The sequence below is a fragment of the Gadus macrocephalus genome, chromosome 11, assembly GCF_031168955.1.
Source record: "Gadus macrocephalus chromosome 11, ASM3116895v1".
NCBI classification, from domain to species: domain Eukaryota; kingdom Metazoa; phylum Chordata; class Actinopteri; order Gadiformes; family Gadidae; genus Gadus; species Gadus macrocephalus.
The window spans coordinates 3497414-3519913 of NC_082392.1; the positions used below are offsets into that span (position 1 = coordinate 3497414).

Genomic DNA, 22500 nt, shown 5'->3' on the forward strand with positions numbered 1-22500 from the left:
TTTCTAGATCATCCGCATTTTGTCCTTTGCAATACTGTAATACAGAGACCCCCCTGTCATAACGGAGACGAGACTCAAATTGGAAAGCACTTATCTTTCCTCAGCCGGCAGAACAGTGTTTGTGTTTCTAGTCCTGGGCGGCAGTAGTTGCATTTGCCACGGGCCAGTGGCGGGGCGATTAAAAACAAAACCTGCCGGCCTTGTCCAATAACTTTAATTATTTATGCACACATAATGTCAGTGAGAATATATTTGTTTGCCTGGTTTAATTTTCGGATATAACAGTAGCTTCAGCTTCACCAGAGTTGACAATGCATGGCTGCGATTCAGCCCACAGCACACATCCTGGTGTGCTGTGAATATATTATTCATAATGTCAAGGTGCTATATGTTCACATCGCTGTTAAACAAGGCATAGAGCACGCACACACACACACACACACACACACACACACACACACACACACACACACACACACACACACACACACACACACACACACACACACACACACACACACACACACACACACACACACACACACACACACACACACACACACACACACACACACACACACACACACACACACAGGGAAAAGAAAAAAAACGATTTAAGGTCCCCATCGGGTTCCCCCTCCTCATCATAATCCGACAGCGCCATCCTGTGGTGCGTGAGACCCCTTACACGTGGCCCTTGAGGAAAAATTTGCTTTCGTATATTTTTGTCATTACTATTGCATTTAATAAATTACAGGATATTATTAAAGAGAAGGCCTATGAGTGAGGACGTTATTTCATATAGGCCTATAACTTCCGAAACTGCACAACCAAGTACGTACTGTAGAGGACGCTACCTGCAGTGCTCTCTACCCTGCAGTGTGCAGGCGCGGCACAGTGCGCAGGCGCGTCGCAGGGTAGAGGAAGTGCATGCGGAAGATCACGAGGATGACGTGCTGTGTTTAGTTGTGGACGCTGGCTAATATCTGTTGTTTCTATTATATGTACTGTTGTGTAGGAATACAGCTGTGTAGGTACACGTGTGTGTTCCTCCCGTGTGTGATCCGTTCCGAGTTGCAATCCACCCGTTTGTATCGGTGAGGATTATATTTGCACCTTGCAACAGTCTGTTGTTTGTAAACAGTTGGTTTACAATGTTCAAACTATAACCCATTGACTAATAAAGAGAGATTGGGACCTCGAACTCTTTTGGTGAAGATGCCTATCCGTAACCTCGTGTCTAACGGGGACACCGCCGACAAAGTGAGGTACTCCCGGCTCCCCAGTCATGATGACGGCTACATTGATCTGCAGGTAAGGGGATTAGAGAAGTGATCAGGCTGCCAAGTGCCAAGAAAAGGCACACACACACACACACACACACACACACACACACACACACACACACCTCTATCAATGTAGGCCTACTATTCAAAGACGCTGTTAGTAATTGATGCAATGTTAACAAAGAAACTGACAACTATTCCTATCTTAGTATTTTTCACAAAGATTATACACACTAGTAAGTTAAACATTTTTATTGAATGCAATAAATAGGATGATTGAACTGTAAACTGAACTTCTGCCCTCCGACAGTTCAAAAGAAGCCCGCCTAAAGTCCCCTACAAGGCCATTGCCCTCGCCACATTCCTGTTCCTGATTGGGTCGTTGCTGATCGTCATTGGCTCCCTGTTGTTGGCGGGGTACTTTGGTGTCACAGTGAGTGTGTGGTGTACATACACACATCACCCAATTATTATAACGCACAACGTACACACAAACGCCCACCATCGATGGCACCCGAATGTTAACACGTGTGTATGTTGTCATTGTTTTTCCCAGAACAGCGACCGGACCGTTCCCGTCCTGATCATCGGGATCCTGGTCTTCCTTCCCGGGTTCTACCACCTCCGGATCGCCTACTATGCATCAAAGGGTTACCGTGGTTACTCGTATGACGACATTCCGGACTTTGACGACTGAGCCCTTTTAGTCCCGGGATCCTGGCTCTCCCGTGGAGCTGAACTAGGGCCCGCTGCTGGCTGTTATAACAGGACAGATACAGTCCATTATGTAGCTCTATGGCGGACGGGTGGATGCACATGGTTCACCCCTGCAGCGTGGTTTTATACCTTATTTCAGATCTAGTCCAAAGAACCTTAAGGGTTTTAAGGCAGTTAAATGTGATTTATTATCTTTTGTGTTTTTGTCTGCTGGCCAAATACATGACCGTTGAAATGTTAGTAAGTTAAAAGTATTAGTGGTGGCTTTGCACTTGCAGCGACGGCTTGCACACAAGTTTGGCCATTGTTTTCTGCCTCAGTTTAATTTAATAAAACCTAAAAATAATGTGTTGGTGATTCGGTCTGTGTTGCTGATCTTGGCTTTACCGTTTCTATTGTGTCTGGTTTCATGGTCCAAGACTGCCATTTTCAAGAAGAGCTATAGACGAGTTAACATCCCTACCACCATATCTGTACAAAAGATAGTCCGATTAATGATAGAAATAATGAAAAAGCACCACCTGTTAGAGATTAGTTATTTTTGAAACTGAATTGTCCATTAACCATGGTAGAAAGGTCTTTGCCGTAGCTCACATGAATAAACATGAATGAGCATTGCAGTAATTTACAACCCGACCCAGAAGTGCGGTACATTACGGTTCATGAATATTCGATTAAACCTCTCACACAACAAACACACACGTTCTTAGTTTCATGAATAACTCCTGTGAACAACTGCCTTCCCATATTGCTTTTGTAATCTATATTGATTCCTTTTTTTTAATGTTTCCGTGCTTCACACTCACTTGAGAAGTATTGACTTTCCTGATAAGATTGTGTTTTTTAGCAAGCCCTTGACCCTTTCCTCGAGTCATCCATATTTTAGTGGTCTACGGCATTTCTTCAGCTTCAGGCAAACAGTTCTGATCAGATAGTGAAGTGTGTGTTCAGCGTATCGAAGCTGCGGTCCGTTCTGCGTGAGGTTATGCTGACCGCATCGAGGGAGGAATTTATGTTTTATTCTATTGCAGCAGAAACCTGAATAACTTTACTGTATTGTTAGTTTATACGTTTAGGTCAAGACCACCTTACGTCTCCTTACGATAATATAATTACACTCAGGTCCCACACAAGTCACTTTTATCAAATCATCAATATGGATTTTATATTTCACCCATCTGTAGCATAACTATTGGCTAATCATTTGAGGCCCATTTATTTAAAACAATGAAGATGACATGTCAAGGCTTATCAGACTTGGCTTTTTCAACAAGAATTTGCCCTGAATGTGACCCAGTCCTGTTCAACAACCAGAAATAAAGAGCAGAACCATTGTAAAAGTGTATATTTCCCCAGTTGGATATAATTATGTAGCCTTGAGACTTTGCTATACACGTGACTTCCCATTATTTCCCCTCACGGATCAGTCTGGAGCGGGAGTATCTGCCTTGACAGACAGACTCCTTCAGCCAATCACCGTAACACAACTTGTGACACCGTCACACTGCACTGTTTAGTGCTTTCAGAATTTAAAGTTGGTCAGGGAGAAAAAAAAGATGGTTTTCTTTCTGCAGTAGTCCAAAGTACCCCTAGGGGTACGCGTACCCAAATTTGAGAACCACTGGTTTAGTGGATACACAGGATAAAAAACGGCATAAATGTATTTTTCGCCGAGAAACTCCGCTAGTACATACTCTCGATCTTGTCTATTAGTTTTTATTGAGTCTATTTCTGCAATAAATACACTTATGGGTTTATATACTCTACTAATGTTGAAAGTTAGCAGTCGTTTCTTCGGGAGACGCCATTACTTTCTTTCCAGCGGCGGTCTGTATTTTACGTCATCAACTACGACACTGTCTCTGATTGGCCGCGATTACATTGTGATGTCTGGATATCAATGTGGAGGGCTAGGGGTCTAATGATCCGTGTAGCAAAATGTAAAGTCATGCAATCAAGGTTTGTCTTCAGGCTAACAATCATGAAGTATAATGAAGATATATGAAGATTATTACATAATCATATAATAATTAATATTGTTAATTTGATTGTTTTTATATAAATTGGGGTAAATATCTCTACCGTTTGTCATCGAAAGACACATCATACACACACTAACAATGCTCATTTGAACATTGTTGACAAAGTATTCGAAATGGATTATGTTGTGCTTTTATCTGTGAATTAATTTAGTATCAAACTAATTTAGAGAATCTTCCCATGTAAGGAGCATGGGAAGATAAGACCATCTAAGGTCGAACCCACCCATCATCCTTTCTCAAGAATTTGTTCAGAGTGTTGGAGAGAAATCACATATATGGGTTGATACTCTCCAGACATCTCCTGCATAGAGATATAGAGTGCAGATAGAGATGCAGATAATCAGCCACATTTGAAAAGATTTCAGCCATGGTGCATTGCAAGGATATATATCAGGTGGGAGGTGTATGATAATCTGATGGCCTTAGGTGGTTAAATGTAACATTAACATACATAAATTGTGCTTATTTAATCAACATTTTACAAAAGAACATCCATGAACATGAAAAAAAGTGAATATTATCTTGCACAACTTGTAAAGTAGCATATGTTGGTTTTTTCACCAAACTACTATGGGAAATTATTTTAAAATCAACACAGATATTTTGTTCTTATGTCACTTATTATTACTAACTAGCCTACTATATATTTGCTTGCCTAATTGTAAAAATAGAGGTCCATCCAGAATAGTCGTTTTCTGTCAACTAACGCCCCCTTGTGGTACCAGTCATTACTGTGTTACACGGACCGTAACGAAGAGTGGACGGAGTCGCTTACCAAAAGCCAAGCGATGCACGCTCGATTAGTGGCCCGGGGCAGCACGCTGCACTGAAGCGGGGCTACGATATTCAAACAGGTTTCAAGTGGTCTAGTAAAGACCATGCACTAATGCGAAAGTTTCCCATATCTGGCTGGTATAATATAAATGGTGAACAGAGACAAAGGAATTCGTAACATCAGATACCGTTATGTTTATTTTACACCCTATTAATCATTTCTCAGGTGGCTACTGTCTTTAAAAGAGGAGTTCAGCTCTTCCTAAGCCAGCAGCCCTTTTGGTAGAGCAGACTTCAACCAAATTGTCCACGGTGAACCGTTTGCCTTTTGTTGGGTTGTTGGGCATGCCCATAAAACCCGACGCAGCCCGGCTCGGTCCTGCGTTCCCACGGAAAGGCGCTTCTTTTGTTGGTGGCGCAGCGCAGGAGCGGCAGAGCGGCGGAGCGACAGAGCGGCGGAGCAGGAGGAGGGGATAAGGAGAGATGGGAGGAGAGACCCGCGGGGGGACACAGTGTAGTAACAACACCGAGGAGCGAGGGTTCACCCAACGTGCTCCGTCCCTCTGCTCACTCCTCCGACTCACGGTGGCTTTTTTTGTGAAGGTTTGGAGAATCCTAGGACGTACCGTTAACCTGTTGTTAAAACGCAGGAATCAAATTCGTAGTTGTAACTTACTTTCAGCACCCCGGACAAAGGAGGAACTATACGTTTTTTTTCGTTTACAAGCGAGGGAACTTTAAAAGGACTTCAGTTCTTGTGATTGGACTCGATGGACTATCCGGATTAACTCGGAACCGTGGAAAGTGTTTTGGCGAGTTGTGATTTCCAGAGATCTCTAAAACTTGTTGTTTACGCACTGGGAGTGTCACCAGAGATGTGAGCACCTGCGACCTGGGACATATTCATGAGGAGCGTTTAAAAAAATACATATTCCTTCACGGGAAAACAATGTTTTTATATATGTAAGGTTATTGTGCCTGGGGAGAAGGCCTACCGTCAATGGATTAACCGATTCGACTTCCAACTTTGATCGACAGAAGTGCCTCTAGTAAGGTAAGGCTACGCTATGCACCGACCACAACAGTGGTGGTCCTGAGCCCCATCCCTCCCCTAGCCCCGACCCTCCTCCAGCCTTATCCCTCCCCACCCCATCCCTTTTCCAGTCCGCTTGTACTGTTTGTTGTCATATATCCCACATGTGTTAGTTTAGTCTGGAAAGTTTAGTAACAAGGAGCAATTTATATGATCACCATTCCATTCATCACGTGTCAGGTTTCGGATGCCCGAGTGGGCATCTTTGGGGGAGTTATCTTTGACCTACGATGCAAAGCTCTATCTACGATGTGGAATCGTAGATGTGTTGTTGGAGGAGGTTCATTGTGGTAATGACGTGTAAAACAGCTACAAACAAGACACGATTTGTCAATAGAAAGCAACTCGTCTTTTGGACATCCTCCTCAGTCAATCCGATTGGAGACAAACAATAAAAACACAACAGACAAAAGATGCACCTGTTTTCCTTGCACAAATGGGAAAGAAACGCACCAACTGTAGGGTTTCCCTAAAATAACTCATTCTAATAAATAAGGAGGTTCCAGTTTGGATCGATCCAGTTTGCGGTGGTGGGTGCCACAGAATACAACCTTTGTTAGTGTAACGTGGGTCCGTAGGTTGACTCCAGTCCCAGTATGCATGCTTATTACAGGCTCCAGTGCACGGTGTCTGCTGTGCCTGTTTTCTTTTATCCTTTACCACACAGCCTGGAAATCCTTTTCATTCCTCAAGGACAATAGCAAGACACAACATCGTCGACACTGATAAACCTCCCCAAGGACGAGAATGATAGTGTTCCTTACTCCTCACCCCTGACCTATCTGTTATGGCTCAAGAATCATCAACATATCGGCTCATTCTGATTCACCAAGTGTTTGGAATATGCCAAACGTATCAAAAAAACAATATGAGAGATAAAGGCTGAAGGCCAAACGTGACGTCCGTCACAACTTCCACAGATTTTACTTTAACATGTTTATTGTCTTGCTAAATGATGTGGAATTGCAGTAAAATTGTTATAGGAGCCATAAGGAATATGTCTAGAGCCTGTGTTACAGACACAAGATAGCATGCAAACAAAGTGCATTCCACACTATTTTAAACCCCATCAGATCTCTCACTCCCGTGGACTTCAGCCAGACAAGGTAAACCCTCAGCTGATTCTCAGCAACGTAAGAGGACACTGAAACCAAACGATTGAACCGAAGGGCGGTGTCACGAACGAGTGTATCGGGAGGACCCCCACTTTTGTCATCCTGGTTCTCATAGCCTCCAGCCCATAGCTTCAAAGCGCTCTCCTACAGCGTTACTTCGTCACAGCGTTACATTGGTTTGGTCACACAGATGTTATACTGCGTTGGGGTTTGGACTTTGTCTAAAGAAGAAATGTGCTCGCTATTCAGAATTACGAGACTTGAGCAGAGACTTTTCTCCAAAGCATGTTATTGGTTTGAGCTCCAGGGAGCCTTCAGGAAACTCTCAGGCCTCACCCCTACCAAAGAACATCATGCTCTCAACAGTGCCAAACAATTGATAAAAAAACAGATCTATATAACAATAGTTTCAGTAACATATAAGCACATTTAAGCCAAATTCCCATCCAAATCCACATTTATTATCAGTGAACCACTATGTCGTGGTCGTCATGTCTATGAATAAAGGATAAATAAATGTGCATGAGAAGACCTGATGAAAGGTTGCTCAGCAGGGTTTTGACCCTGAGGTCACCTCCGTCTGCTCCACTAAGTGGCTTTCATCTACCAAGAAACCTCCACCACCTTTATAACTCATAAGACACGTCCTTCAGCGGTTTGTGAGGAGCGTTTGGCACACTGCCTCAAAGGCTGCCCAGTTTAAACAGAGGTTATAATATACGATGGCTGTCGTAAGTTGTATTGACTCGGCCTCCACCTTGTTTGTACTATAAGCTCATACACGGGGTCGTAAAGCCAGGGAGATGTATGACAATGTACTCTAACACAATCACCCTCCCACCACAAATGAGCGATAAACATAAATGCACATTGGCGAATGTACATCGTGGAACACGTCGTAGGTGGGCCTACCCTCCTCCCCATCCATGTTCCTATGGGTTAACACACACACACACACACACACACACACACACACACACACACACACACACACACACACACACACACACACACACACACACACACACACACACACACACACACACACACACACACACACACACACGACCCAGGATCAATGGCTGGCCCGGGTGGTAGCCACCCGTGCCTGCACCGTAAAACTCATTTCCTATCGTAGTAATTAAATGTCAATACAAATACAGAATTAGGGTGGAATGCTGCCTCTATCGAAGAAAATAATTGATTAATTGATTACTACTCTGCGTGAGCTGGTCCCCGTTCAGTGCAGTGGCCTGATTTGGGATCATCACACGCAAACTGAACCGTGTGGGCCAAAACCCAAGGACAGGGGAGTTGTTGACTTGGCGTTGTGTGATAAGATTCCGGTTTGGCATCTGCTCCAGTGACACTCCTCATTCCGCACGCTGGCTTGCGCCGTGGCAGTGGCCTTTGTGTGGATTAACCAGGATTACTCAGAAGGCCTTGCTCCTGCCAGGCCTGTTACCACCCACCAAATCACTTATCATAAGAACACACACAGCCATCGTCTATTTGGATTTTTCATATAATGAATTGACTTGATTGTGGGGAAATGTAAATAAAATGCTGTTAGCCTTTAACTGCTCTTAAATGCAAAGTGACACGTGTATCTTGTTTTACCTTTCATGTAAAACAAGCTTTGGAGTTTTTATACCTCTTTTGGAACAAACTCGTATAATCAATGCCTCTGAAATACACAAATCTTTAGAGATTTAAACATGCATGCTGTTTAAATCTACTGCGTTTGCCTTCTGCGAAATCTTCTTTACGCTGCTTAGCCAAATCTGAACATGTTTGAATTCATGCTCTGCATATCACCACGGGGAGAGTTATCTGACATGAATTAGGCCCTAAGTCATTCAACATGCTCACCACTCATAATGGGAAACATTGACTGAGACGGTTTATAAGAGATTACCTTCCCAGAGAGAAAGGCATTACTGTTACTCTTGATCAGCCCTTGTATGAGGTTGAGGTCCATAAACAACAGAATAGATTTGCATGCAGGTCTGTCTGCGTGTCGGAATGTAACCAGAAAAAGTTGGATTTGGGTTTCAGACCAATGTGTGCTGCACTGTCAGAGCCTCCATGCTCACCCAAAGGTACAGCCAAGATGACAGAGCGCCGGTTATCCGTCCCGTTGATTTCTAATTCAATTACGCTATTAAGACGAGGGGCGTGTGGCAGAGCAGGATTAGCCCGGCCGATTCAGGGAAACCTGGAGAAGGCTAAGTCATGCCTAGGTCCGAAGCAATTTGTGTCAATGAGTTCCAGGGAAAGATGTGATTGGCCGAGAAGAAAGGTTTCCCTCAGACATGCACCCTAGCTTAAACATTGGTGCCCCAGGATAACAATAGATAAGGGATTGTTCTTTTGAGTACCCTGGCAACTGTCCAGTGTGAAAGTTGCCTGATGGAGTGAGTAGCATCGCCTACACCCTCGACCACTTGGGTAAATCATATTCTGTGGTGACTCACTGTCGTCACTCAGCAGTTTGACGCATGTTTACATCTTGAGGGAACGAACATGTTTCAGAGATCACGACGCTGTTGTTGTTGTTGATTAAACCCTCTGTTGTCCCGAGGGATGTCTTGAATTTGTTTTATTTCACATGGATCGCGGCTGTGGTACGTGTTTCTTTGTTAGTTCGTCAGCAGTGACTCAGACACTGGGGACTTGAGTCAGTCAGTAAAGTAGACCTGTCAGATGGATGGTTGTACAGAGATGGATGGATGGATGGATGGATGGATGGATGGATGGATGGATGGATGGATGGATGGATGGATGGATGGATGGATGGATGGATAGGATGGACTTGAATTGACAGACAGACAGACGTTATGCCATGAGTTCATTCACAGAAAACAACGGGGTTCCATGGAAGCGACTACTGGAAAACGACATTAACAATTGAGACGATTAGTCCGGGACTAAAACAGTAGGCCTACATGGCGATTATTTTCACTCACATGGTGAATACAATACCACCCAATAACTCTACAACTCACAAAACATAACACCAGTACACCGGCCAATGTGGGTCAAGTACACTCAGATAAACACGTCCGTCTACCCCGTCCTATCCAATGAAGCTGGTTATCTCCAGTGGCACCGTCATTAGCACCAAGAGACTAAACATCACTGCTGAATATTTTCATTCGTCTGGCGCTCCTGAAATACATCTGCAGTCCCGTCCAGCACTCGGCAGAAGCCACAACCCCTCCTAACAATAGCCTGCCTCTTATATCACTTTAATTAACTTACGGTAATAAGCTGGTATTAGGGGTAGTGAATGAAGTCAGGACTGAAGGCCCGGGAGGAAGCGGGAGAGCTCCTGTTCCGTTTCACACTATACTTCAACAAGCGCCTGAAATCCAATTTCAGCGTATTACTCCACAAGCCCAGGGAAGCCTCGTGTTGACTCGCTGAAATCCCCGTCGCCTCCGCTGCCCCTGTGGGAAAGTTATTTAAATCAGCGTTATCCTCATTTGAATATGAGGATAATTCTGATTTAAATGACTTCCCATCATACGATTCGCGCAGCGGCATTATCTTCATTTGAGTGTGACTAATTAGCGACGCCGTGCTTACAAAGGGTTAAGTGCGTTTAATCTGCGGTATTTAAGGTAACATCTGGGTTCAAGGATGTCCTCACCTCTGCTGGATATGTCACCTGTCCGGTGGTGTTGGCCTATTTAGCGACAGCTCGAGGTGACATCTCATGTCTGAGCTGACACCAATCACACGCGACCGGCTTATCTGCACCAAACACGTAGGGCCTAGGTAAATCAGCTGTGTGGACGTACGTTCTACAAACACACACACACACACACACACACACACACACACACACACACACACACACACACACACACACACACACACACACACACACACACACACACACACACACACACACACACACACACACACACACACACACACTTCAGCCTACTAGTTGGGAATAGTTTATTAGCAAATGTCTGATCACAGAGCAGACGTGACATTTCCCACTAGATTAAGGTTATTGAATGGGTTTGAGACCTGATGGTAATTTGAAGGATTCTAATTGTCTGGTGATGGGATTGGGAGGGAAGTGTTGTGAAGTTATCACGCTATAATGACATTTACCATCCTGGGTATGTGTTGATGACTAACCTATGTGTCTGTGTTTGTCTCTGTGTGTGTGTGTGTCTGTGTGTTCGTGTGTGTGTGTTCCTGTGTGTCTGTATGTGTGTTTGCCTGTGTGTGTGGGTGTGCGTGTTTGTCTGTGTGTGTGTGTGTGTGCGTGCGTGTGCGTGTGCGCGTGCGTCCCAGGTCGGGAGATGTGTGAAGGAGCGTGAGGGACGGCCATGGGAGAGGAGAGAAGGTGGCTCCTTCTGGCTGTCACCACCGCTCTGACCCTCAGTCTGTTGAGTAAGTACCTCCACCCAACCACTACCACCACCACCTCCACCCCGCCTCAGAACATTAACATACGAGATAACAGGCGATAGGGAATGCTGTTGCTGTCTATCTCTGACCCGACGACATCCCAGAAGACGGATCCTTCAGGCCTCTTTTCATTAACCTCGCTTGAGTCCGTGCCGATCCATGTATTCCGCTCAGAGCTCGTCTTCTACCTGTTTAGGATCACTGCTTTCAGGGCTAACATCCGTGCCAGACACCCCACTGTTTGTCCCCTGAACCGTGACAGGGCGACAAAGAGCGAGCTGGTGATATGCTGCTCGGCGGGTAAAGCTGCCAGACCGGAGCCCTGGCGCACAGGGCTACAGTTTATCGGTTTATCCTTCGCCATACATGGGGGGGGGGGGGGGGAAAGTGATGAGGAGGTGGTTTTTTGGAGCAGACAGAGTACGGGGATGGAGTCGCTCTTAAATAACAACACGGGGTGTGGATTGGGATTAATCTGGGATTTGCGCTATACCCCCTCCTCAATCCCAAAACACCCTTTTGGTAGTGAGGGGGGGAGGGCGCACATGATCGCCCCTGCCATGTGTGCACGGCAGGGGGGCCGGTGAGGAGACGGTGGGGGGGCCGGTGGCTCGGGGCCGGGAGATCAGCAGGGGGGGGGGGGGGGGGGGGGGGTCTGGTGCCCTGCATCAGAGCCCCCCAACACCGAGATTAGAGTGTAATCACCAGGCCAGATGAGTAGCAGGGCCAACACTGGCAGCCAGACACACACACACACACACACACACACACACACACACACACACACACACACACACACACACACACACACACACACACACACACACACACACAGGCACACACACAGTCACGAACATACACACACACACACACACACACACACACACACACACACACACACACACACACACACAGGCACACACACAGTCACGAACATACACACACACACACACACACAGTCACACACAGTCACACACAGTCACACACAGTCACACACAGTCACACACAGTCACACAGGCACACACACAGTCACGAACATACGCACGCACGCACGCACGCACACACACACAGACAGACACACAGTCAGAAACGCACAACCACGCACTCATACACACACGGACACACACAAACACATCAAGTCACACACCCTCTCACACAAACACAGAAAGAAGCGTAGGGCGTGGGGAGAGAGAAAGTGAGATATGAGAGACGGAGGGAGAGAGTCAGGGAGGAAGAACAACAAAGAGAGAGGGAGAGGGAGAGGGAGAGGACGCTAAGATGGAGGAGGGACGGCCCCAGGTGTCACTAATGGGATTGCATTGTGTCTGTAGCCTTGGCTGCCTCTTCTCCATCATGTCGCGGATTGCTGAATCTTTGGTTTACATGCCCCCTGGGGTGTGCTGCTAGTGCTACCAAGCTGAGCACAAGCAACAGAGAACATAGACGTCCCACCCCGGTCTCCCTCATAGTCCTCAGTCGAGGGTGATCCCGGTCGCCCGTCCTCCCTCCGTCCTCCCTCCGTCCTCGTCACCGGTCACCGTCTGCATCCCCCCTTCCCCTTTAACACATCACGGTTTTGAAGCAACCCAGATTTCGTCGTTAAGTTTTACTACGGCTCGTCTGCCGGAGCAAACGAGCCGGGGAGGACCGATTCCCCGGCTCCGTCTGTCCGCTCCGTCTGTCCGCCTCGGCCGTAACTCTGTGTTTCACGGCGGCGCTCGCGGCTCGCGGGCGCCGTGATTTATGCGTTCGCTGCCTGCTCGGCCCGGCGCCAGGTTTCATTACCTCCTGAGATCGCCGTCAGCGTTAAAGAGCGCAGCATGGCCGCATAAGTATGTGTGTGTGTGTGTGTGTGTGTGTGTGTGTGTGTGTGTGTGTAACGGTGTGTGTGTGTTCTCCCGTCCGCCGCAGGTGTGTGTCCGGGCGGGGCCTCGCTGGTGCGGGCCCGGGTGGGCCGCGTGGCCGAGCTGGGCTGCGACCTCGCCCCGTCGCCCCCGGACGCCGCCGCCGCCGCCACAGCCCCCGGCGCCACACCCCCCGGCGCCCCGGACCTCTTCCCGCTGCACGTGGTGGAGTGGGTGCGGCTGGGCTACAACGTCCCCATCCTCATCAAGTTCGGGGTGTACGCGCCCCGGGTCCACCCCAACTACAAGGGTAAGATCTCACCGGCGGGAATGAACGCCATTGGGGTGGGCGGCAGCAGCTCAGGAGGCAGAGCGGGCTGGCTGGTAACCGGAAGGTTGCCGGTTCGATCCCCGGCTCCTCCTATCTGAGTGTCGAGGTGTCCCTGAGCAAGACACCTCACCCTGACTGCTCCTGAAGAGCTGGCAGTCGCCTTGCATGGTTGACTCCGCCGTCGTGGGTGTAAGTGTGTGCGTGAATGGGTGAATGTGAGGCAATATTGTAAAGTGCTTTGGATAAAAGCGCGACACGAATGCAGCCCATTTACCATTTACGTCCCATGACGACTTCAGCAAACGTCATAAAAAGTGAAGCGTTTTGGATTTATTGGAGGATTTCAAGGTTGTTATCTGGCTGTCTAGTTCTGTCCCAGAATGCACTGCGGGGGAAGCACACTGCTTCTCCGCTCCGTGCAGCTCGGACCTTGTAGCCCCGGCCTCACTCCCGGGTTAGACCTCCTGTTGAGCCCGTGCCACTTGACTGCACTCACGGCCTTCGCCCAGGCTTGCGGAAGAAAATAATTAACAAGGGGTCGAGGAAAGGGGTCATGGAGCGAGGTCAAAGGGAAGCTTTACTTGGTTAACCCTAAAACCGGTATGATAATACGTTGGTGTTTGTGGAGGGAGGCAAACGTTTGCCTTCGCTGACTTTCTTTCTCCCGGGGGTTAATCGTGAACCCTGAATTGCGCTCAAGTGATTTCAAACGGAGTGAGACAGCGGGGGAGAGAGAGTGAGGGAGGGAGGGAGGGAGGGAGAGAGAGAGGGAGGGAGAGAGAGGGAGGGAGGGAGGGAGGGAAGTGCTGTTGTGTAAAGACTTCAACGATGTACTTCTCTCTAAATATTCCCTGCCAGAGCGGTCTGAGGATGACTTACATACATAGAGGGGTTGTGTGATGTACGTGCACCCTGGTATTTATTAACGCTTGAGGGGACGTTACCCTAAATAGATAATCCAGCCCGAGCAGGCGCCCTGTAATTACTGCTGGTGTGCTGGTGTGCTCCCAGACTCCAGCAGCCTGTAGTGCATGCGGCCGTCAGAGAGAGCGGACGGGCCATTTAATGGAGGCAGTAAAGGGGGAGGGGTTGCCGGGAGAGATGAGAGTGTGGGGGGGGGGGGGGAGATGGGGGTTGGGGGGGGCCTGGGGTAAGCTGTGTCTGAGATCTGGGTGTGCCTGTGTGTGTGTGTGTGTGTGTGTGTGTGTGTGTGTGTGTGTGTGTGTGTGTGTGTGTGTGTGTGTGTGTGTGTGTGTGTGTGTGTGTGTGTGTGTGTGTGTGTGTGTGTGTGTGTGTGTGTAATAATATTCAAACAAGGATCGGGGTTTTTTGGGGGGGGGGGTTACAGATTATAGAGTGAGGTCAGACCAGGAGGGACGGTGAGGTGGTTCTGGTGGTGGTGGGGGTAGGGGGACTGCAGAACGTCTAATGACAGTGTTTTATTGGTATTCGGAGAGATGACCCAGTAAAATGGGGGGGGGTTGTTATGGATGGAGGGAGGATGGATTGAGGTGCTAGGAATAATAACAGGGTTTCCTTGCTGGAGCGTCATAATCCCGTCATTGTCTGGTGGAGAACAAAAGACAAAGCAGGGCCCACTCATATCTCCCCCCCGATCTACTGCCAAGTCCACAGAACCGAGGAGGTCCCTCTCACTTTAACTAACAGGGAACCATTTTAGAAGGGGTCCTGTCGATATCGCATTGATTTCGATTCGGCCAATGAGACTCCCAGAATCCCTGCTGAACATCAGCAGCAGGGAGAGAACAGGACGTACAGATGGAGGATCACCGTCGTATCATGTGTGTAACACGACCGCCGTCTCCCTGCCTTCACCTGGACTCCCATGTACTGGGCTGACGACGGCCGTCTGGATGAGGGGTGTACCCTCGTGTCGGCGGTTGGCCTGTCATTGTCTGAACGCCACTCATCTGTGGCGCCGTGGCCTAACGAAGTAAACAGCGCTGCGGAGGAGGCTTTGGTACGGAGCCAAACAGAGCCCTGCACTTTAACGGTCCCTGGGACACTCTATCGCAACAGCCCATCCTGTCCCAGCGCTGGTGGGTCGAGAGTGGACCCATTACCCCCCCTCTCCACCACCCTCTCCACCACCACCACCACCCCCACCACCACCCCCAGCAGCAGCAGCACCCCCACCCTGTCTGCCTCCGTCCGTCGATCCCGGTGCCTTCCCCTCCCGGCGGAGGCAGATGGCGGGTGGGTTCGGCGACACGGCGGCGGCGGCGGCGGCGGCGGCGGGCTAATGTATTCTACCCTCAAATTAAAATGCAGGAAGGGGGGGGATTCAGGGATCGGAGATGGAACCACAAGAAGGCAGGAAGGAGGAAAGCCCTCGCTCCTCCATCCCTGTCCGGGCCTGTCTTGAGATCAGGCAGGAGAGGGTTGGGATTTAGTGCTCCGATCAAACGGTCGGGAGGGTTTCTGGGACTCCTGGGTTTAGGAGGGTGCCCCTACCTTTATGCTTTTTTTTTATGGTAGTCTTGTGTTTGGAGGAGCGTTTGAAGCAAGGGGTGATTAAGTGGGATGGGCGTGGTCACTGGCCACATCACACAGCCCCCCCCCCAGGAGAGAGTCTTATTGCAAGAAGACGTTCTCACACTAAACAATGCAGAAAGGATTTCATTCTTTATTGAATGAGATTGTCTTACTCCTACCTGCAACCCACTTGAGTCCCAGACGCAGCTAATCAGGCTTCCGAGTGTCGTCTTTCCATTCCCGCCGTGGTGTTTCTACTGAGGCAGATCTCAGGCCATTTTTAGATCACAGGGATCAGAAGCCGAGCGGAACATCAGAGCATCTCAAACAGGGGTGTCCTTATGATCCGTTTAACCAACTGGCCCTCTGCTGGTTTGAGGAGATATCAGGTGCATGTGGGATTGTGTGGCTCTGTGGGTGATGGATGCACACTGTGTGTGTGTGTGTGTGTGTGTGTGTGTGTGTGTGTGTGTGTGTGTGTGTGTGTGTGTGTGTGTGTGTGTGTGTGTGTGTGTGTGTGTGTGTGTGTGTGTGTGTGTGTGTGCGCGTGTGGCGCTAGAAACCTCGTAGCGACTCCCCTCCCCCCCCCTCTTCCCCTCCTCCTTACACTCAGACTGTCCTTACACGACAGAGCTCCTGATGTTGTCTGCTCTCTACAGGGCTAAGATTACAGGGGTTTCAGCTTTCACATCCATCTTCTTCTGGAGCTCTGCCGTCCAGTACCGAGTCCCCAGAGGGCTGGCCATCAGTCAGCCAGGGAACAAAGCGCCGCCCGACCGGTAAGGGCTCAGCGACCCAGTGCTACGGCGTGTTTTGGGGACGGCTGTGTTGGGGAAATAGACGCAGGCCTCTGAACGCGATCAGGTGCGGGTCGGAACGGAGTGACAATAGGCAAACATCCTGTTTCATCTCAGGCGGAACCATATACAAACACAGGCGTAGCAACTGGACACGTGCACAAACGCACACATGAGTGCGGACACACACGTAAGTCGACACACACACACTGAGTGCGCAAACACGCACACACACAAACACACACACACTCACACGAGTGCACACACACACACACTCACAGGAGAACACACACACACACACACACAGACACACACACATCAAATCAGTCTACCAATAGCTGCGCCAACACAGAACACTTCAGGTCAGTCTGCTTTCGAAGGCTTAACTGAAACCCAATGTTGGCTAACAGAGATTCAACAAACATAAAACTGATTGAACAAGAAAGTCTGGCAATGGGTGAACAGAGAGCTGGCAGCTGAGAGTGATCACCTCAGCCTGCTTCCTCCAGCCAACCAGTTTTTCTGCTATGGATGGGAGCGAAGCCTGGCCAAATAGCAACACAATGAAGTCACTTCTCATGTTCCCCTGCTCAGGGCGAAAAGGAAGATTTAAAGGCAGCCCTGATTAAGCCGAGTGTGACGCCGGGTGTGGGAGATAGGGGTTGATTCCAGATCAACTTGCACTGATTTAGTGTGGTGGAGGATGAGGTTCAGTGTTCGGGTCGAGTCTGTGCTGGGAATGTGCTGGAAGTGAGGGGGTCATGGGTTAACCCATCTCTGAGCATCTCTGACAGAATTGCGACGGCCTTTAACCTAGGACTGCTGTCGCTGCCTTCATTTATTGGTTTGTGGCGTGTTTTTCTTCTTCTTGTGTAGATTAAGGCTGAAGGTTTTGCTGAACAGTTAATCACTTGTTCACCAGTAAACGCCAGGATTAATGTCTGCGATTTACAGGGATAATTCGAGAGACATTTTCCAAAGGAGTAACCACTAGCACATGTTTAAATAGCAACGGTGCAAAGCCATATTCCGTGGCAAGTGCGCAAAGATGTGTGTATGCGCGTGTTATCCTTACAAAGATGTGCGACCCATCTATTGCGACGCATCGTGTATCCAAATATATTCCCTATACAATACATTGTATGTATTGTACATGTGTAAGTGATATACACGCGTGACGCTAGCCTGTAACCGGTGATATGTGTGCTGTGGAAGCGGGCCGACAGGCATCATGTGCTGACTGCAGTGGCTAACAGAGCTGGACGGAGCGAGAGGGACAGAGTTAACAGTAATCTGTCACACGACAAAGAGCTATTCATAAGAGGGTTCAACTGATTAGGGAGACAGGAGGATTGAAGAGAAACATTTGGGGGAGAGGGGGCCGCGCCCCCCCCCCTGTCAGAGGGCAAGGGGGGGGGGAGTGGGGCTTATGACCAGACTTATGATTGTATTCAAATCAAAACACATCCCACAATGCACCTCTGCCCGCACACAAAGAAAAACAGTGCTGACGCCTCTCCCAACAGGAATAATCTAGTCTTCCTCCAGAGCTGCTGCTGCCATTGTGTGATGTGGGCAGAGTACCCCCCGGCGTCGCTCCGTGAGTCAATAAGGAGCAGTGGGAACGCACCCCTGCAAAGATCACACCTCGGTTCCCCTTTCCCCCCACGGACCCTGGGTCGCTTTGTCCCCGGGGGGGGGCGGGCGTCCGGAACCACCGGGGGTGTGCATCCGGGAGGGGCGCACACAACATACGACGCAGCCGTACAATCACACAACACAGCCCGCACAGTCACACAACACAGCCGCACAGTCACACACTGGGGAGCTCTGACGCTCACCCTGGGTGGTGGAGGGGGTTGCTCGTGGGGCGAGGGCAGTGTCTGCTTTTGAAGGCTGAGCGTAACCTGCTGCCACACACTGGGAGAGGGCCTCATTCCTGGGTCATGGGTGTGTGTTTGTGTGTTTGCGTGTGTGTGTGTGTGTGGGGGTGAGGGTTCATTTACGCGAGTGCATTTGTGTGTATTTGTGCGTGTGTGTGTGTGTGTGTGTCCACTCCATGCCTGCTTGCCTGCATACGTTTAACCGTTGCAAGTGTGTGTGTGTGTGTGTGTGTGTGTGTGTGTGTGTGTGTGTGTGTGTGTGTGTGTGTGTGTGTGTGTGTGTGTGTGTGTGTGTGTGTGTGTGTGTGTGTGTGTGTGTGTGTGTGTGTACGTATGTGTCTACACCTGCTTGCCTGCATACGTTTGTGCATTCATGCATGTGCAAGTGTGTGTGTTTGTGTGTGTGTGTGTGTGTGTATGTTTATACATGCGTAGGTGTGTAAAAGTGCTTGTGACACGGAGCCAGGGCCAGGGGATTAGACCGTCCAGCGTCTCCCCCCCCCCACCCCCCCCTGCCCGGCCAAGCGGCAGGCCCGACCTGTTGGAACAAGGGCTCATTTGAGCTGAGCCGGAGTGTCATGTGATCACTGCTGCTGCTGCTGCTGCTGCTGCTGCTGGAGCAACGCTAAGCACAGGAGACACGGAGAAGGGACTCCCGCCATTGTTTCAGCCCCTCCGTCCGACTCTTGGACATTGGGCTAATGCAGGGGGGCGGGGCAGTGGAAACGGGGGCGGGCGGGGGGGGGTGATGAATGTGTCTGCTTGAGGGTTATAGCCCTCCTGAGGTCAGAGGTCACTCTGGATGCTTGAAGTCGGGGGGGATTATGGATACAGCCCCTCCGGGGTAACCCCGTCTCGACCTCTGGTACAATGCCGTATCAAATGAGGACTGAGCTGGAAGTGTTCTACTGTCTGTGGGCTACTGTACAGTCAAGTGAAAGGCCTTTTTTTAAGGAATGGTTAATAATTAATAATCAGCCATCGACCAATCGAATGAAGAGGAGGAAAAAAAGGGGGGGAAGCACCTGCTGGGACGCGGTTAAGCCAGGGGTTCACGTCCCATGTTGGCTCGCTCCCCATTCACACAAAACATGCATTTGTCACTCAACGGAGAGTCCTTTGTCCCCCAGGGGATTTAAATGAAAATCTCTCTCTCTCTCTCTCTCTCTCTCTCTCTCTCTCTCTCTCTCTCTCTCTCTCTCTCTCTGTGTCTCTGTGTCTCTCGCCCGGCTGGACGTGTCACCGACCCTCCATCGGTCTCTGCTCTCCCTCTGAATCTGAACCGGGGGTTTTGTGTTTCCAAACGCTCCATTTTTCAAACCTCTGACGACCCCGAAACAACCCCCCCCCCCCCCTCGGTCGCCCCCCGGTATAGGCTCAGCCCGCGGCACGTTACTACGGGAACCGAGATTCAAATGTAAACCTTCCAGGACGGGGGTCTCTCCTCGGATCTCGTCGCCATGGTAACCAGTGAGAATGAGGTAGAAAGGGGCGAGCGTGGAGGAAGGAATTGGGGGGGGGAGGGGGGGTGGGTGGGATCGGGAGGCGGGGGGTGGGTGGGATCGGGAGGCGGGGGGTGGGGGGTCTCTCTTTGTAGGGGACAGACAGGAGGGATGTAGGGAGAGAGAGAGAGGGAGAGGGAGAGGGAGCGAGAGACGGGGGGAGAAAGGGTTAAGCGTTCGATAGCGAGACACGCATTCCCCTGCTCGGATGGGGGTGGGACAGGTCCGGATTTTAAAAAACAACATGTATGCATGGCCATGCGCTTTAAACACACACACACACACACACACACACACACACACACACACACACACACACACACACACACACACACACACACACACACCCTTGTGATATAGATTAAACCAGCTCTGTCCCCCCCAGGAGGATTTACATGGCTTGTATTTCTCTTGTTCTTATTAATGTTCCTCGTTTTAACTACGAGCTGCTGACATCCGTAATAAGCCGAGAATATCCTTACATTTAAAGGCACATGGGGGGATTAGGAGTCGAAGAATGAGGCGTGTGTGTGTGTGTGTGTGTGTGTGTGTGTGTGTGTGTGTGTGTGTGTGTGTGTGTGTCGCACGTGAACCTCTTTTTTCTCTTTTTATTTTGCCTGGAGTGCAACGTAAATTCTGCTCTACTGTGGGAACGAAGAACACACACAGACACACACACAGACACACACACACACACCCAGACACACACACACACACACACACACACTGACACACCTGTTATCATCTCGGGACGCGGTCCCTTCCTGCCGGCCATGCCCTGTCGTTAAGCCAGGCCGGCCCGGGGAACCACAGGTTGGTTTTATGAAGCCTCCGGACACGGACGCGCCCCTTCGGACGCTTTTCTGCTGGGAGGGTCAGTCAATCATTATACCTGGCTGTGGAGCCGGCCCGCCAGCCCAGGTCAGGAATGCAGGGTGGATTGTTGGCCCATTGTTGGCCCTTGTTCAGACACTCTCGGCGCTGTGTGTGCGGATTCGTGACGGATGAGAACGTCTCCTGTGTGTGCAGTGGTGACGGCGGGTTTGATGGTTCATGAAAGGGAAGAGCCACCCACCTTACGAGCACGTAGGGGGAGGCTTGGGGTGTGACATTATGATCGGGAAGTGCTGCTTGTTTTGCCTTACGGCACAGCCTGACACACGCACATAAACACGCACGTGTGCACACACGCCCGTGGATATGTATGCACAAACACACACACACACACGCTCGTGTTTGCAAACAGACAAATACACACACACACACACACACACACACTTGCTCATGCATACACACACACAAATACACAGACACACACACACACACACACACACGCACACGCACGCACACACACACACATGCACACCGCCTCTCACAAAAGATTCAGTGATTTATCTCATTTCCTATTCTCATTCTGGATAATAGAGACATTATCGTTTTGACAGTTCCCCTTCATGGCAGTGCTTTGAAACGATCAGGGTGCAGACACATCCAGCGGAGGAATGTGTCTGCTGCTGCTGCTCAGTGTGGTCTATTGTGAGGCCATCTCCTCTCTCTCAGCGACGTGGTGGCAGCAAACAAGAACGGGACTGATGGGATGCCTGGAATTTCTCGCAGATTACTTTGTTTAATTAGAAACTAGCTTGACTAGGACTTGTTTATCTGTGTGTGGTGGGGGGTTTGTTGGTGAATTTGGTGTGTGAGGATGTGTGTGTGTGTGTGTGTGTGTGTGGTCTGTTGTGTATGTGTGTGTTTTTGCTTGTTTGTGTGCGTTGTCTGTGGTCTGTGTTTGTACCACTCGACCGCATACACACACATCCCACACTCTCTCTCTAGTAATTTAAAGGCCTTAGGTTGGATGTGTGTATTTATGTGTGTGCATGTGTGTGTGTGTTTGCGTGTTTAGGGGGAGGTGCTATGCGTTTCTTGGGTGGGCGGGGGGGGGGGGGGGTTCATTGAGGAACAGAATATAATGAGGGCGGGGGGGCTGTGGGAGGGCCTGAAAACCAGCCTGCAGTCACCAGGCAACCAACAGACCAACACCATTCAAATCATCATACTGTGTGTGTGTGTGTGTGTGTGTGTGTGTGTGTGTGTGTGTGTGTGTGTGTGTGTGTGTGTGTGTGTGTGTGTGTGTGTCGATTTTGTGTGCATGATTATGTGTGTGTTTGTGTCTGTTTATATGT

At 49.4% G+C, this 22500-nt stretch overlaps 2 protein-coding genes across 6 annotated transcripts in view; both read left to right on the top strand.

The window, feature by feature from the left end:
- Positions 1 to 909: 909 nt before the first annotated feature.
- tmem230b (transmembrane protein 230b) lies at positions 910 to 2349 on the top strand. Its single transcript, XM_060066105.1, has 3 exons — positions 910 to 1314; positions 1597 to 1719; positions 1843 to 2349. Exons 1-3 carry the CDS (start codon positions 1219 to 1221, stop codon positions 1981 to 1983), a joined length of 360 nt encoding a protein of 119 aa, XP_059922088.1. The 5' UTR covers positions 910 to 1218; the 3' UTR covers positions 1984 to 2349.
- A 2952-nt stretch (positions 2350 to 5301) lies between these two features.
- The window catches only part of igsf9b (immunoglobulin superfamily, member 9b), a 33116-nt gene continuing 15917 nt past the window's right edge, over positions 5302 to 22500 (top strand). For 4 of the 5 annotated variants that reach the window (XM_060065440.1, XM_060065443.1, XM_060065442.1 and 1 more), the window contains exons 1-3: positions 5303 to 5873; positions 11345 to 11443; positions 13373 to 13615. In XM_060065440.1, coding sequence (XP_059921423.1) covers positions 11380 to 11443; positions 13373 to 13615 — 307 coding nt within the window. In that variant the 5' untranslated portion in view covers positions 5303 to 5873; positions 11345 to 11379. Of the gene's footprint in view, positions 5874 to 11344; positions 11444 to 13372; positions 13616 to 22500 lie in introns of all 5 variants that reach the window. The other variant, XM_060065444.1, reaches the window with a different exon arrangement.